Source organism: Sciurus vulgaris (genome assembly GCF_902686455.1).
Source record: "Sciurus vulgaris genome assembly, chromosome: 14".
NCBI classification, from domain to species: domain Eukaryota; kingdom Metazoa; phylum Chordata; class Mammalia; order Rodentia; family Sciuridae; genus Sciurus; species Sciurus vulgaris.
The window spans coordinates 340,377-356,561 of record NC_136475.1 but is presented as its reverse complement, the minus strand read 5'-3'; the positions used below and the strand labels follow the sequence as shown (position 1 = coordinate 356,561).

At 44.3% G+C, this 16,185-nt stretch overlaps 1 protein-coding gene across 1 annotated transcript in view; it reads left to right on the top strand.

Annotated features, from left to right (window-relative positions):
- The first annotated feature begins 3,974 nt into the window (after positions 1-3,974).
- Positions 3,975-16,185, top strand: part of LOC306644369 (uncharacterized protein) — a 193,757-nt gene continuing 181,546 nt past the window's right edge. Inside the window, exon 1 of the mRNA XM_079111253.1 lies at positions 3,975-4,091. Coding sequence (XP_078967379.1) covers positions 4,089-4,091 — 3 coding nt within the window. The 5' untranslated portion in view covers positions 3,975-4,088. The remainder of the gene's footprint in view (positions 4,092-16,185) is intronic.

Sequence of the window (16,185 nt, the reverse complement as noted above, 5' to 3'; positions counted from 1 at the left end):
ATCAAATTAGATGCAAAATTCTTATTAAAACATTCAACTAGCTTTGGAACTTGTTTGTTTTTGTTTGTAAGGGCCTTAAGGTGCAATGTGAGTCGTTCATATGGGATCTACCTGATTTTTTTTATGCAGGCACTCAAAGCTATGGACTGTGCTCTTAGAAAAGTCTTCATGCTCCCCCCTGGGTGCTGGCATTATCTCTTTTGTTGTTTGATCCTAAGAATTTAAAAACTTTCTTCCCTGTTTTCTTCTATTATCCATTCATTGCCAAAAGTGTATTGTTCAATCGTATTCAATATGAAGAAGAGTGTGCGTTGTGCCCAAACTGGTTTCATACCAGGGATGCAAAGATGGTTTAACATATGCAAATCAATAAACATAATTCAACACATAAAGAGAAATAAGGACAAAAAGCACATAATCATCTCAATAGATTCAGAAAAATCATTTGACAAAGCCCAGCACCTGTTCATGTTTAATAAACTAGAGAAACTAGGGGAAGAAGGAACTTACATCAACATTGTGTAGGCTCTCTGCGAAAAACCCAAGGCCATCATCACACTGAATAGGAAAAACAGAGGCATGTCCTTTAAAACCTGGAACAAGAGGCAGATGTCCATTTTCACTACTCCTATGTAATATAGCATTAGAAAGTCTAGCCAGAGCAGTTAGACAAGAGAAGGAAATAAAAGGGATTAAAAAAAGGGAAAAAAATCAAGTTATCACTGTCGATGATGATTGTGTACTTAGAAGTTTCAAAAAACTCCACCAGAACACTGCTAGAACTAGCAAAGTCAGCAAATTTGCAACAAAAAATAGCTTTCCAGAAAGGGCACAGGGTCTGAAGAATCGGTACTTTGAGGATGAATGTGGGCTCTGGAAGTTGACAGATGGCACCACCAAGGTGACTGGAATGAGCTACTTCACTCCCATGTTACTTCACGCTTCAAGGTTACCATTTATTTTTCTCCTAAAATACTCATGTCTTTTTTAAAAACCTTTATCTGTAATTCCTACATATTCTGGAATCTGTCGGTATTTATTTTATTCAAATTTATACAGGTATATTTATATGTGTGTGTCTGTGCACAAGCATGCATGTGTTATACATTGTTTTGATTCTTTGTGATGTTTTCTCCATAGCTCATATTTGGAGATAATTCCCTACAAACATATTTAGATTAATTCCTTGCACTTATGTCTGAGAGTGTGTTCCGGCAATGCATAAGGGCCACCTTTGCAAGCTCCTTCTAGTTGGAGACTATTACAAACCCTCTTAGCTGAAGCAAGCCGCATTGACCTCATGCTCCTATGTAAATGATTACCAGGTGAGGTTTTCACATGGGAGACTTAATGAAATCCTTGATCTATGGTTTAAAAATACTGTCTTACTCTATGATATCATATACTTTCCTATTTGGTGTTTCAAATTGCCCATTTTTAGCATTGCTGTAATACAGATGAGGCTTTTTTTTTGGTAATTTTTATAGCATGATTTTTGTCAGCATGCCTGTGGGTGTATTATACCTGTTTTAAAATTTCTCTTGACATAAGGAAATAAAATATATTGTTGTTTCTTGGTTTTCTAAATTCAGTCTTTAGTCATTTCCCCAAAATTTTCCAATAACTTCCCAGAAGAATAAGAGACAATCACTTGAGATATTATTACCATTGGAGAAGAGCACTAGGTGTTGGTCAAATGCTGATTTTCTGAATAAGTGTCACTGTCCAAGACAAAAGATAACAAGAAAAGGATGAGTCATATGGCTTAGTAGAGGAATTTTGATTTTGGATTCAGGCAAAGTGGATCCCAAATCCCAGTACAACTGCTTAAAACTTGTGGGGCCCTTGACATGTTCCTTTATATTAAACAGTTATATGAACCTCATTTGTTAGAAAATGCAGAATGGTACTGAGGGTCAAAATGTAGGGCAAGTCTTCAATCTTTTCTCTATCCACTTTTATGATGTGCTTTTAATCCTATGCTTGTAAAATGCAGAATCTCGTTCTCAAATCTTGAATCTGGGCTTTCCTTGTATGCTGTGGACCATATAAAGTTGTGGTCATGAAAGTGTATCAGTTGGGTAGCTAGGATCGACATTCCTCTAATGTTTTTGCTTCTGCTTTTATAACCCTGTCCTCTCCATGAGAAGAAGCCTGCATTAGCCTTTTGGAAGATGAGATACCATGAGGATGAGGAGGAGGATCAAGGTGCTCGGGACAGTTCATCCTCTGAAGTCCAGCGAATGTATCAACAGTCAGTCAGCCACATGCAGCAACTGGACCCCAGCAGAGCCCAACCTAAGTGGATGACCAGCCCAATCATGAACTCATACATTGTAGATATTTTTATTTAGATATTTTCATAGTGATCAATAACTAATAAATTCACATCTGACAGGATGCCAAGATTCAATCACAAGTGGCTTAGAAGTTATCTGGCAAAAAAGAGGTGCCCTAAGGTGCTGATTTTCTTTTCTCCTAATTTAAAACTTGGATCTCTTGTTAGATGATGTTGAATTATACAGAACTATATGCAGACGTATATGCCTAAGATTGGTTCTAAAACTCTCACAGAGCCCATACCGCAGGAGGAAACAGACCTCACAGCCTGGCCATAGGGCCAATTTGCGAAATGAGATTTCCTTTAATCTTCTTGAAATACAGCCTAACTGTTGAGATCTAAATGCATGTAACCCCCACCTCCCAGGATACCCATCTCCTTTGTTTGCTGTGCGATATCTGAAAGGAAAATGGCAGTTGTGCCCAGCATCAGGTGAGAAATACTGGGAGAAATAGTCGCCTTCTTTGAACACTTCCTGGTTGGAATTTCTTGCTCTTTCTGAAGGCGTCTCTCATGGGCTTTGGCCCTGAGGAGGAAGAGTACAAAAGAAGTTCATTCTTTTCCTGTGGCACAAAAAGGAGAATGCCAGGGCCTTCTGTGCCCTAAAGTCAGGGGACCCAGGGCTCTGCAAGCTGGAGTGTGGCTTCTGTAAATTGAGATGTGTTGGAGGCTTGAATTAGAGTGATTTTTGAAGTTATAGCTCCCAAATATATACACTTCATTAATAACTTTATATTGGTCACGTATGATAATATTCTGCATACATTTCTTAAGACCTCACTTAGTTGCCGAGGCTGGCTTTGAACCTGCGAACCTCCTGCCTCCATCTCCTGAGTCACTGGATTACAGGCATGAACCACAGCACCCAGCCCTTTTGAATTTTCAGTGAGAATGTTAGAAAGTCTTCAAATACACCTGTGACCCACATTTTGTTGTGTTGGACATTGCTGCTTTAGGGTATTGTTTCATAATTCAAAGATACCTCCTGGTAAGACCAGAGAGCAGAAAAGTTACAAAAATTAAAGTAATTGTTTTTATATCATTTACGTTCATAAATAATACATACGTATACCATTAATAAGTTGATATGATCAAGGTAGATATGAGACACGGTTGAATGCAAATACCTTCCTGGATGGGCTAGATCCCACCACGCAGCCGAAGCCATGCCTTAAAATAGCCGCCTCTGAAGCTCTGGGTTCAATCTCCAGAACCTCTAAAGAAAAAGAGGCGCGGCGGGGCGTGGTTGAAGCCGCCACCCAAGTTAAAGAGCTCAGCCTGGGCCACTGAGAAAGGCCTGCCTCAAAACTCAAAAAATAAACAGATTAAAGGACTGGGATGTTACTCAGTGAGAGTCCCTGGGTTAAATCCCTAGTACTGGGGGGAAAAAACCCCAAAACAAAAAAAACACCAAAACAGGAGCCAAGAGCCCGTCACTCTGCTCTCCTTCCTTCCCTGGTTGGATGTAATCTACCGTCACTCAGAACCGTGGGTCAATGGGCGCCGTTCCAGGGGGCGGGCCCTGACGTCCTGTCCAATCAGCAGCTCGTGCATGGGCGCTGTCCAATCCGGCACGCAGCCCGTGAGGAGGGGGCGGGCTTCCGCCGTCCGGTGCCGCTCTGGTCTCCCGAGTCCGACTTCCTTCGGATCCACCTCTAGACTCGCGCTCCTGCGCTCCTGCTGCCCGTGTGGCGCCTCCAGGAGGTGCCGGAACTCCAGAGAGAGCGCTGGGTTCCCGACGCCCGGGATGGTGAGTGAGCGGCGGGCCTCCTGGGACTGGGGGCGGCTGTCCGGACCCCGAGGCCCTGGCCAGGCGGGAACTGCGGACGACCCACCGTGGTCTCTAGTCTGCAGACTGAGTCCTCCTGGGGCAGCTCAGCCGCAGTGCACCTGGCCGTGCTGGTGCAGTGCAGGTCGGCAGGCCGGGACCCAGCACGCCCTCTCTGATCCCTGCACGGTTGTCTCAGCCCCTGACTGAACCCTGCCTGGCACCAGCTGCCCGCAGCCCACCGTGGTCTCCAGTCTGCAGACTGAGTCCTGGGGCAGCTCAGCCGCAGTGCACCTGGCCGTGCTGGTGCAGTGCAGGTCGGCAGCCCGAGACCCAGCACACCTTCTCTGGTCTCTGCACGGTTGCCTCAGACCCTGACTGAACCCTGTCTGGCACCAGCTGCCCGCAGCCCACCGTGGTGTCCAGTCTGCAGACTGAGTCCTGGGGCAGCTCAGCCGTAGTGCACCTGGCCGTGCTGGTGCAGTGCATGTCGGCAGCCCGGGACCCAGCACACCCTCTCTGATCCCTGCACTGTTGCCTCAGCCCCTGACTGAACCCTGTCTGGCACCAGCTGCCTGCAGCCCACCGTGGTGTCCAGTCTGCAGACTGAGTCCTCGGGCAGCTCAGCCGTAGTGCACCTGGCCGTGCTGGTGCAGTGCAGGTCGGCCGGCCGGGACCCAGCACACCCTCTCTGATCCCTGCACGGTTGCCTCAGCTCCTGACTGAACCCTGTCTGGCACCAGCTGCCCGCAGCCCGGCGTCGCCACAGTTGTGTGGTGGAAATTGGGACGATCAGAGAGTCCCCACTCTGTGTGGTTCCAGCGTGAGAACAGCTGTGTCTGCTGGGACCCCAGTTCCTCCTCCCTCCTGAGCCTCTCAATGCAGGGGAAGCCTCATTTCCAGTGCAGAAGTCTGTCCTGCAGCCCAGCTCTTCATTGGTCTGTGAATAAAGTCCTAAGTTTCCAGCTCTCTGTTCATATTCCGATGCCAGATTCTGCACTCCAGGTTGTGAACTGTTTCCCATGCTGCATTTCATAAGGACACAATATTTTTCAAATTTTTTTCTCCAAATACTGAATGACACATTGTAAAGATTTGTTTTCTGTTTGGGGCATTTTTCATGAGGGACGGTGAACAATTCCTTGACCATTTGGGGGAAAAGTGCGTTTACTTTTCCTTTTGTCTTTGCTACGGTCAAAAACTTACCGATGTTTCGAGTTGAGATTCCCCTCTGCAGAGGTCACTGTGCGAGGCGTCCTCCCTCCGCCTTCCCATCTTTCCCGAGCCCTGGGTTTCAGAACTGCCTGACACAAGTTGCCACGACTCCATGTCTGAAGCTGGAGTTCTGCTGAACACCATTCCCGGGGTCTTGTGCTCCTGGAGAGTAGTTGGAATTGTCAGGTTGGAGCCTCTCAGGGGAGGAGCTGAATGTGCTGCCCTGGTTTCTCCTTCAACTAAAAGGCATCTCTGTTTCTTTTAGCAGCTGCTGTGAATAGCACTACAGTGAAAATGAGAGCGCAGTCATTTCTTTGACATGCTGATTCCAACCCCTTTAGATGTGTACCCAGAATGCTGTTACTGGATCATATGGCAGTTCTATTTTTAGTTTTTTGAAGAACCTTTATATTATTTTTTAAAAAACTGCCTACAGTTTATATTCTAACCATCATTTTATAAGGTTCCTTTTTCCATGTCTATGCTGTGGAGCACTTGTTGTCTTGCACCTTTTAGATATTGGCCATTTTGACAGCGCCGTTTCGGCTGCAGGAGGTTTGCTGTTTGATGCATTAAGTCCTGATGCAGGTTAGAATCCAGTGCCTCAACCAGGTTGGTCAAACTCGTGGTACTGGCGAGGGGCATTGGAGAATTAGAAAAGAAAGACACATGCAGCTTATAAAGATTAAATGGTTTGGGTCATGTGGAGTGCTGTTTTCTGATGGAGAAGCAGATCTAAAGAGTTGTACCAGCAATTTTTATTTATGTATGTCTCATTATCAGGTTTAAGACTATGCAAGCATTGTTCTTTGTACTTAGAAAAGGTATAGAACTAGAAACAGCTATGCAACTTTTCCACAGTTGCAATGTTAGGGGCTTTATGTAGTGTTCAAGGAGGTCCATTGTTTAAAGTTACTATTTAGTGGGCAGGCTCAGGAGTAGCAGAGCTGGTGAAACTTTGTGATTTTCGAGCATGAGAATTCCTTTGTCCCTGGGAGCTATGTGCCTGAGATCAAGGTTGAAGCTGATAAGACTCTTGCACTGAACCTCCTCAGGCTGGATGTTACCATAGCAGCTAGGCATCCTGTGCCCTTGCATAGAATCTTTCCCAGGCAGCAGGCACGCTGCAGCCATGAGGTCATCAGAGAGCCCTGATCTCAGTCTCTGCCCTCCCATTCTTTGTCACTGCTCTCCACAATCCAGCCTGTCAATTTGTCACTAGAATAGTGTGCTGTGACTTTTTCTGGGATTTGTGCCTTTTAACTCCTTTTACTCGTTACTGGTGGGGAGATTATAGCCCAACCAAGCACTTGTGCACCAATGTAAACCCATATTTTTGATCTATGAGGTTTTGAATGTGCTCAGTTCCTTTGCTCACAGAACTCAGGAGGTTAGGATGGCGTCCCTGGAGAAAAGGTGTTCAAGTTGAGGCTGTCAGTGCATGGGCAAACTCCTTCTAGGAGAACCAGAGTTACTACTGGGGTGAACTGGGGGAGGGAGCTCAGGAAGTGCCAAACTCCCATTCAGGCTGCCAGTGTGTCCTTTATTTTCCTCTTTAAATTCATGATTCTGGCTAGATAGGAGCTCAGCTGTCTGCAACAGCAGGTGGCAGAGTGTGCTGGTAGATCTGGATCCCGTCTAGGGTAAACTGACACCTTGAGATTTAACTCATTGTCTTTCTTGGTCTCAGGTAATGAAGCCATGGAAGTGTTTTCAGGTCCATTTTAAAAAATCACTCTTTTCTGTGGTCTTTTTAAAAATTTGTTGTTGTTGTTTATTTTTAATTAATTAATTTATTTATATGTGGTGCTGAGAACCAAACCCAGTGCCTCACACATGCTAGGCAAGTGCTCTACCACTGACCTTCCTGTGGCCTTGATACCTGTGTGTATGTGGTCCTTTCCTCTCTCAGTACTAGATTAGTTAAGATGCAAACCACAGGACACTTTAGAGTTAGAATATGTATAGTCCCAATCTTCCTCTCCTAAGTTTCAACTCATTTGTGACATGACTTTGTCTAAGGACTTGAAACATGAGTAGATATTTATTCAGTGTATCCATAGATGGAGGGAGAGTCAGGAGTTCCCTATTCTGCCTAATTTCCAACATCATCCTCCATTAACATCTGCCTTTTATTTTTTGCTGGGGTTTGAACCCAGACTTTGCACATTCTACATGCACGCTCTACCAGTGAACTGGGCCCCCAGCTCCTAGGCTGATCATCCATTCAAATCTAATGTAGTTCTTGATACATTTGGATTCATACTGGCCTTCCTATGGCACTTGACAGTAGAAAATTGACATACATGTGGATTCAGCTATGGATTTTGTTTGTATTAGGAATCCTTAGTTATTATTAATGCACTATTACAGTTTCATAATATATGCTAGTGTCAGGTAATGAGAGCTACTTGTTTTGCTCTTATAAATCAAAGGATTTTTTGACTAATTTTGTATATACTTTTCTTTGCAGATGAATTGTAGGGTGTTTTGTTTTGTCTCTTCTTGCACTAAAAGGAAAGCATGCTGAAATTTTGATGGATAATGTTGAAAATTAACTGGGAGGAAAAAGAGCATTTGAAAGATGTTTTATTATCTACAATGGTGTATGCAATTGAGTTTTTTATTTACTTATGTACATTTTAATTTTCCACTAAATTCTAACATATTTACTTTTAAAGCATTCATACACATGAAGTATCACATGGATGAGTCAGCTCTATAATATTTATCAGGTGTTTTCTATGCTTTAATTGAATGTAATGTAACCAAAAATATGGCTGGGCCCGAGTAACCATTGCTTCCCACTGTCTTATTTGTCTCTTCTTCAGGGTCCACCCTCTTTCCCCACCCTTTGCATTTCAGTTGTCTGGCCCAGTACTGCTGTGTCCTCTTGTGTTCTTATGGTTCACGTGTGCAGTTCTGCAAGTCTGTGCTGATGGTGAATCATGTATCCTCATACATGATACAGTTTCTGTAAGCATAGCACAACTTAGGTTTCATCTTTAGTTCATGATAATTCATTTTTTCCATATCTTTTCAGTGTTGTTTAATTTTGTCTATCTGATGTGATATTTTACATTTTTCTAATTAAGTCTTGGAGCCTTTAACGGTCATTGACTGTTGAGTCATCGCCTGTGTAAGTTGCTCAAGCCTGCTTTACTTCGGTGTCCCTGTCTCTTCCTTTCCTATTAAAAATGTTTGGTTATACATGAGGGAATTATTTTTTCCCACTAAGTCACTTCTCTTTTTACCTTTTAATGGTAGCATTTGATGAATATAATTTTTCTTTTAATGTTGCTGAATTTTATGATGTTTTTAGCATGTCATTTTGTATAATTTTGAAAATAACTCAAAATCATTTTGGTTTTTAGAATTGAAATCAATGGAGCCCTACCACTGAGCTACATTCCAGTTCCATTCGAAATTTTATTTTAAGACAGAGTCTCACTAGGTTGCCCAGGCTGGCATAGAAATTTCCATCCTCCTGCCTTAATTTTCCAAGCAGCTGGTATTACAGGTGTGTTCCACCATGTCCACCCTGTAACTCCCCTTGTTATAATAATTTTGGAACGTTTTCTGTTTTGCATTTATATTTAAGTATTACCTCTGAAATGATTCATAGTGTGATATGAGGAAAGGCTATAATAGCATTTTTTAGTCACACAGATATCCCATTTTCCCCAGCAGCTTTCTCTGGAAAAGGTATCATTCTTCTACTTCCCTGCAGTAAACGCTTGCCATTTATCATTGTTTAGATCGCAAGTGTCTTTTTAAAGGTCTGTCCTTAGATCCACAGGCCTGTTTATTCATCTTATTCTAAGTTGCACACCGATGCTGTAACTTTGTAACTGGAGCCATGTGTGGCATGACCCTTTGGCTGGTGGTGGACTGCATGTACAATGGCAGTTATCACACATAGCCTAGTGTGCCATTTAGGTGTCAGCGCCCCGTATGATGATCGCAAAATAAAGAATCACATTACAGTTATCTATAGGATTGTCATCTACCCTTGGTGTAACTGAGTCTTTTATTTCTTCTGTTAATTTTGATTTTCTGATTAATTCTTCATATTTCCTTTTTTTAAGTTGTAGATGGACGTGATGTCTTTATTTATTTTATGTTGTGCTATGGATCAAACCCAGTGCCTCACAGGTGCTAGGCAAGTGCTCCACCACTGAGCCACAGCCCCGGCCCTCCGTTTCCTCTTAAAGCATGCACACACATGATTTACAGGGATCTGCAGCATTTCCCAGAATGTATATCCAACATTAAATCAGTCAGCCTTTAATATACATATATATGTATACGTATATATTCATGTGAGTGTGTCCATGTATGTATATGTCAGATATAATTGATATGTATATATAATGTTTCCTTCTCAAATATAACCAGAGTTCTTCCAATCTTATTTGTCTGTTAAAAGCATGAACTTTTGACATTGCTGACACTCTGTGGATATGCTCATTTTCAATATCTTTAAATTTTGCTCTTTGCCTAGACCTTTCTTTCTGTACTCTCATTTTCATAAAGCTTTTCTTCTCCAAACTATTGAGACTGATGATTATCTAATGAATTCTTAGGTTCTTTCTTAGTTCAACTACTTAAGAATGTGTGTTTTCTATTTTTATCTTAGCTTTAGATGCAGCCCATTTTTATAGCTTTCTGTGGTATGATTCACATATAATAACCTGTGCATATTTAAGGTATATACCTTTATCTTTTCATATATAATCCATCCATGAAACCAGCACCACAATCAACATAGTTAATGTATCCACTCCCCTAAAGTATTCCCTGGTTCTCTTTTAAAATCCTTCCTTTCTGTTCTTCGCCACTTTTTAAAATTAAATTCTATCTTATTGGGCAAAGCAAAAAACAGAATAAGTTTCAAAATTATACACATCCATGAATTATTACAAAGGGACACCCCCTGCAGGCACTGTCTACATCAAGAATCAGAACTCTGCTAGGCAGGATGGCACGTACCTGTGTTCCCTTCCACTCAGGAGGCTGAGGCAGGAGAGGGTTGGAAGTTCAAACCAGCATCAGCAACTTAATGAGGCCCTAAGCAATTAGCGAGACCCCGTTTCAAAATAAAAAATAAAATGACTGGAGATGTGGCTCAGTGGTTAAGTAGCCTGGGTTCAATTTCTGGTACCAAAAAAAAAAAGGAACAGAACATTAAGGATGCCTCAGATGACCCTGTATGCCCTCCTCCTCTCCCTGTCCACTCTATTTTCCTTACTTGTCACGCAGAAACTACCTTTCTGTTCCAATGAGCACTATTAAGGTGTTCTTCAAAGCAAACAAACAAAAATAGAAGTGTAAAAATTTCTTTATTAAAGTATAAGAAAAGGAGCTAATGGGCACAACTGTGGGCCCATTGTCACCTACCTGGTGTATCAGGACTTGTACGTACACATCTCATTTTGTTTTCACAAATTTGTAAAGAAATGAGGAAAATGTTATTCCAGGAGGTAAGTGTGCTGCTCACCACTGATGATCACTTTTCGAGGACCCTGTGGACTCGGTGAACAGTAGTCACCAAGGTTTGTCCCCTGTGGATTTTCCTCAACTGGGAAGGTCATCATTTCCTGACCAAGTATTACACCAGAAGTGCAGTAAAAACACCTAGGAAATGTTGAGGGAAAGTAGCTCCAGCAGCAATATTAATACAATATTACTAGAAAAAAAAATCGGGAGATGTGGCAGAGAACCTCCTGTGACCTCCAAATAAGGTCGGCTTCAGAACTCAATACTCACGGATCAAATGCAGGTTTCTTTAAATATCAGGGCCATTTACAGGGTAGCAAGATCAGCCTCCCTGGGACTCGAGGGATGTACGTGGAAAACACATGAGGCACTCAGGTCAGGAGGTTTCTCGGGATATGTCACCTTGCCATCCCAGCACATTCCAGAGGAGGGATGGAGGCTCGGTGAGCTCGGCATCCAGGACTGAGGCCAGGGGAGGTGGAGGAGCAGAGGCAGGCCTGGTCACTAAGTAGATTGGTCTTCTAAGGAGATATCTCAAAATTTACAGGCAGAGTAAGTTCAGTGGCCCTTCATGAATTTATTTGTAAGTTACAGGGAATAGGATGAAAAAATAATACATCAGAAACCATCACATGGTGTGAATATAAGTTGATTTTTTTCAATTTTTGAGATGTGTTTAGGTGTGCACTTGGATTTCATACAAAATGTATTTTTTACCATTGACCAAACTCCGAAAATATCTGAAAGCCTCACATTACTCTTAGATCCCTTAGCAACAAAAGGTCTTTCCCAGGTTGCCTCTTATTTATGACTTGGTTGTCATCCACATCTCCTGTGTGAGACACTCTCTTGTCCTCAGTGAGTCTCATCTCTGTGTGTGTGTGACAGTCTCTTGTCCTCAGTGAGTCTCATCTCTGTGTGTGTGTGTGTGACAGTCTCTTGTCCTCAGTGAGTCTCATCTCTGTGTGTGTGTGTGTGTGTGACAGTCTCTTGTCCTCAGTGAGTCTCATCTCTGTGTGTGTGTGTGTGACAGTCTCTTGTCCTCAGTGAGTCTCATCTCTGTGTGTGTGTGTGTGACAGTCTCTTGTCCTCAGTGAGTCTCATCTCTGTGTGTGTGTGTGTGTGACAGTCTCTTGTCCTCAGTGAGTCTCATCTCTCTGTGTGTGTGTGTGTGTGTGACAGTCTCTTGTCCTCAGTGAGTCTCATCTCTGTGTGTGTGTGTGACAGTCTCTTGTCCTCAGTGAGTCTCATCTGTGTGTGTGTGTGCGTGTGTGACAGTCTCTTGTCCTCAGTGAGTCTCATCTGTGTGTGTGTGTGTGTGTGTGTGTGACAGTCTCTTGTCCTCTGTGAGTCTCATCTCTGTCCCTGTGTGTGTGTGACAGTCTCTTGTCCTCAGTGAGTCTCATCTGTGTGTGTGTGTGTGTGTGTGACAGTCTCTTGTCCTCAGTGAGTCTCATCTCTGTGTGTGTGTGCGTGTGTGACAGTCTCTTGTCCTCAGTGAGTCTCATCTGTGTGTGTGTGTGACAGTCTCTTGTCATCAGTGAGTCTCATCTCTGTGTGTGTGTGTGTGTGTGTGACACTCTCTTGTCCTCAGTGAGTCTCATCTCTGTGTCTGTGTGTGTGTGACACTCTCTTGTCCTCAGTGAGTCTCATCTCTGTGTCTGTGTGTGTGTGACACTCTCTTGTCCTCAGTGAGTCTCATCTCCGTCCCTGTGTGTGTGTGACACTCTCTTGTCCTCAGTGAGTCTCATCTCTGTGTCTGTGTGTGTGTGACACTCTCTTGTCCTCAGTGAGTCTCATCTCCGTCCCTGTGTGTGTGTGACACTCTCTTGTCCTCAGTGAGTCTCATCTCCGTCCCTGTGTGTGTGTGACACTCTCTTGTCCTCAGTGAGTCTCATCTCTGTGTCTGTATGTGTGTGACAGTCTCTTGTCCTCAGTGAGTCTCATCTCTGTGTCTGTATGTGTGTGACAGTCTCTTGTCCTCAGTGAGTCTCATCTCTGTGTCTGTGTGTGTGTGTGACAGTCTCTTGTCCTCAGTGAGTCTCATCTCTGTGTGTGTGTGTGTGACAGTCTCTTGTCCTCAGTGAGTCTCATCTCCGTCCCTGTGTGTGTGTGACACTCTCTTGTCCTCAGTGAGTCTCATCTCCGTCCCTGTGTGTGTGTGACAGTCTCTTGTCCTCAGTGAGTCTCATCTCTGTGTCTGTGTGTGTGTGACAGTCTCTTGTGTCCTGTGCCGCAGGTGCTCACGCTCCGTGGCCCCAGGTCTGGAACACAGATCTCTGTGTGAACGTGCCTCAGGCCGTATTCAGGTTGGATAGCTGGTGTGTGTACCAGGAAGAACGTGGACAATGAGGTGATGGCTGCGGAGGCTCAGGTCCCTGTGGTGCAGAGGCAGGTCACACGTCTGACAATCAGTGCGCCCCCCGCCCAGAGTGGAGCCTTTCAGTCCTGCTTCTAGAGCTCTCTCTGGTTCTCTCTCCGCCACAGCCTCTCAGTGGCTCTCCTGTCACACTGAACCCTCCCTCCTTTCTTCCTGGTCACTTGTGTGGTTGCGTGTCCGCCTTAGGGCAGTGTCGGGTTAGTTTTCTGGAGGTGGTGCAATTGGAGGGATGTGGACTCCCACAAGTGCTTTGTCACTTACAGTGCTTAGAGGACATCAGCCTCTGTGCTCCCCTTTCCTCCTACAGAGCAGCTTGAGAGTTGGGCGTGGAGGCTTGTGTGGGAGCAGCTGGATACCCTGGAGCATGCAGGAACGTTCCGGCATAGGTCTGTTAAGTAGGTCATGGATTGGGGCATTGGGATCATCTTCCCCCAACTCGAGCTTCAGTTCCTTGCAGACACGTTGCTGATCAGCCAATAACCTTCTAGTAGTGAGAGGAAGGCAAAGACGATCCCTGTGCTGTGGGTCCTCAGGGTTGTGGAGGGAGATTAAAGTATTCCAAAGAGCTAGGAAGGTCATCCCAGTGAATTTTTACAGGTGTTTCCAGGGCAAAACTCACTTCATGCAGATTCAAGGCACAGCACAGTGCCTCATGGTGGGACGATCGTTCAGTCCTTAAGTGGACTTAAGGATGTTTGTGGAAGAATATCCCACTTGCAGGATGATCTGACTTGACCACAGAGGGAGACATGTTTGTGTTCAGCTCAGCAGTCACCCCTCCCTGAGTGTGTCAATTTGAAAACCGTGTTCACTCATTTCAGGCTGTGGGTTTTTCGTTTGTTTGTTTTTGGTACGGGGGTCTCTTAACCACTGAGCCCCATCCCTAGCCCTTTTTCCTTTTATTTGATTAGGCCTTGCTAAGTTGCTGGGGCTGGCCTGCAACTTGTGATCCTCCTGCCTCAGCTTCAAGCCACTGGGATGACAGGCGTGTGCCACTCTGCCCGCCTGAGCTATGTATTTCATCAATAGTATTTGAAAGACATGAAAATATTTTCCTAAGAGGAAAGATACAGGTGGATTTCAGTCAAAAAGAGTTGTACACTAGGCCGCCTTCTGAGCCTATAAATGGTCTTGTTGAGGGCCCTGTTCTTTCTCTGGGCCTCCCCTGCTGCTGTCTTGTTCTGCTGCCATTATGCAGAGGCGTCTTTTACACTGAGTGAGAGAGAGCACTGGAAGATGGGGTCCGAAGGTAGATGTGTTTCTAATAGTGATGGAATGGAGAATTCATTGACCTTTCTGAAGATATAGTTTTTAGTGAGACTGTTTGCATACTGTTATATGTGCCAAATTCATATTTGGGTAGCAAGTAACCGTATTTTAAAGATGCATTGATATACTAGGAAAGCAAGCATCTCTAGGTTAAGTAGAGGAGCACTTGCTTTCTGTCCTTGTTCCCATTGCTGATCCAGTAATGACAGCAAGGATTTGAGAAAGTTAAAGTAAGTCTTCTTGCTGCTTATGAAGGAGAGAGAGTACTCCTGTCCCAGAGGCTGGGATTCCAACTGCCCTGGGGAGCGATGGGCCCACAGTGCGGCTGCCCTCCAGCTGTGCCCGTCAGGAGTTATAACTCACTTGCACCCTTGCTAGAGAGCATTTCTTAGATCCTCTGGTGCCAGCCTTGAAGTCTTGAGTTTTCCATTCCTGTGGTGCAAGAGCTGGAGGAGAGATAATTAGCCAAGGACGGGAAGAAGGTTAATCTTGTCCCTCTCATGATTAGGAAGGGGGAGAGGGAGAAAAGTATGGAAAAAGCAAGTTTCGAAATGCATCACAGTGGCAGAGCAGCAAGGGCCATGTTCATTTTCCCTGCCGTCAATTTTCATGGAAAAACGGGTGACTATACTTCTGTGGATGCTAGGCGAGCGCTCTCCAAGAGGAGCCATCTCTTCAGCTTCTGGGTGACTACACTTCTTAGCTGATTCCTGTGCAATGTGGGGGGTGAAGGTTCCTAGAATGGAAGGCCGTTGCCTGTTGAAATTTTTTCTTCTGGATTTTCACTAGAAGGGACAGAGAGGCAATTCCAAATTCCGGCCTGGGTGGTGACTAGGAAGAAGCACACTCTTATACAGCAGTTTCTCTGACTGATCGCTGTGCATACTATTTGAACTAAATTTTGTTGGGGGTTGGGTTGCTTTTGCCATATTTTCCACTCTCCCACCATGATTAAAGAAATGGTCTCTAATACACTGCTTCTCTGAGGGCTCAATTTAATATCACTGCCATGGATACCCTTTGGAGGAGAGCATTTGACAGACACCTGTTCCCACAGCATGTGAGTTTCTTGGCATAATTAGGCCTCATCTTTTGAAAGGTGTAGTTTCTCTTTTCTATTTACCCTGTACTTTGGGTTTTCCAAAAAGCATGTGACTTCTGTTGGATATGCACTGTTTTGCTCAAATGTTTGACCACTTCTGCAGTGGCAGATACTCAGCTGTCCCTGCCCTGAGGAAGGGAGCACATGTCTTAGCATCAGCTCATTCCAGGGCACACTAGTTATTTCTGAGGTTTTTTCTTTTCTGGTATAAAAACCTGATTCACACAGAAATGTTGTCTACCAATACAAGCAAATATTTACAAGTTCCTATGACATAGGAAATTGGGAGGAACTCTACTTGTCAATCATGGAAGATTATATTTTACATATTTAGACTTTATAGTACACTGCCTGTTAGTCTTTGGATTGGTTGAGTGCAAAAGACACAGTTCTGAATCCCTTGCTGAATAGCCCATTGGAGGCACGGCCCTTACCGTGACACTTGAAGATCTTACTGAGGCTCCTTCCCACAGTGGGCACTCCTGTGGACGTGTCTCATCAGGAGCGGCCAAGGCTTCGGGCAGAAGGCTGAGCCCAGGGGAGTCTCTGCACTTGGCAGTGCTACCCCAGAGGTCAAAGCCTTCTTCTTCCTTTTTCTCCTTCTCATCAGT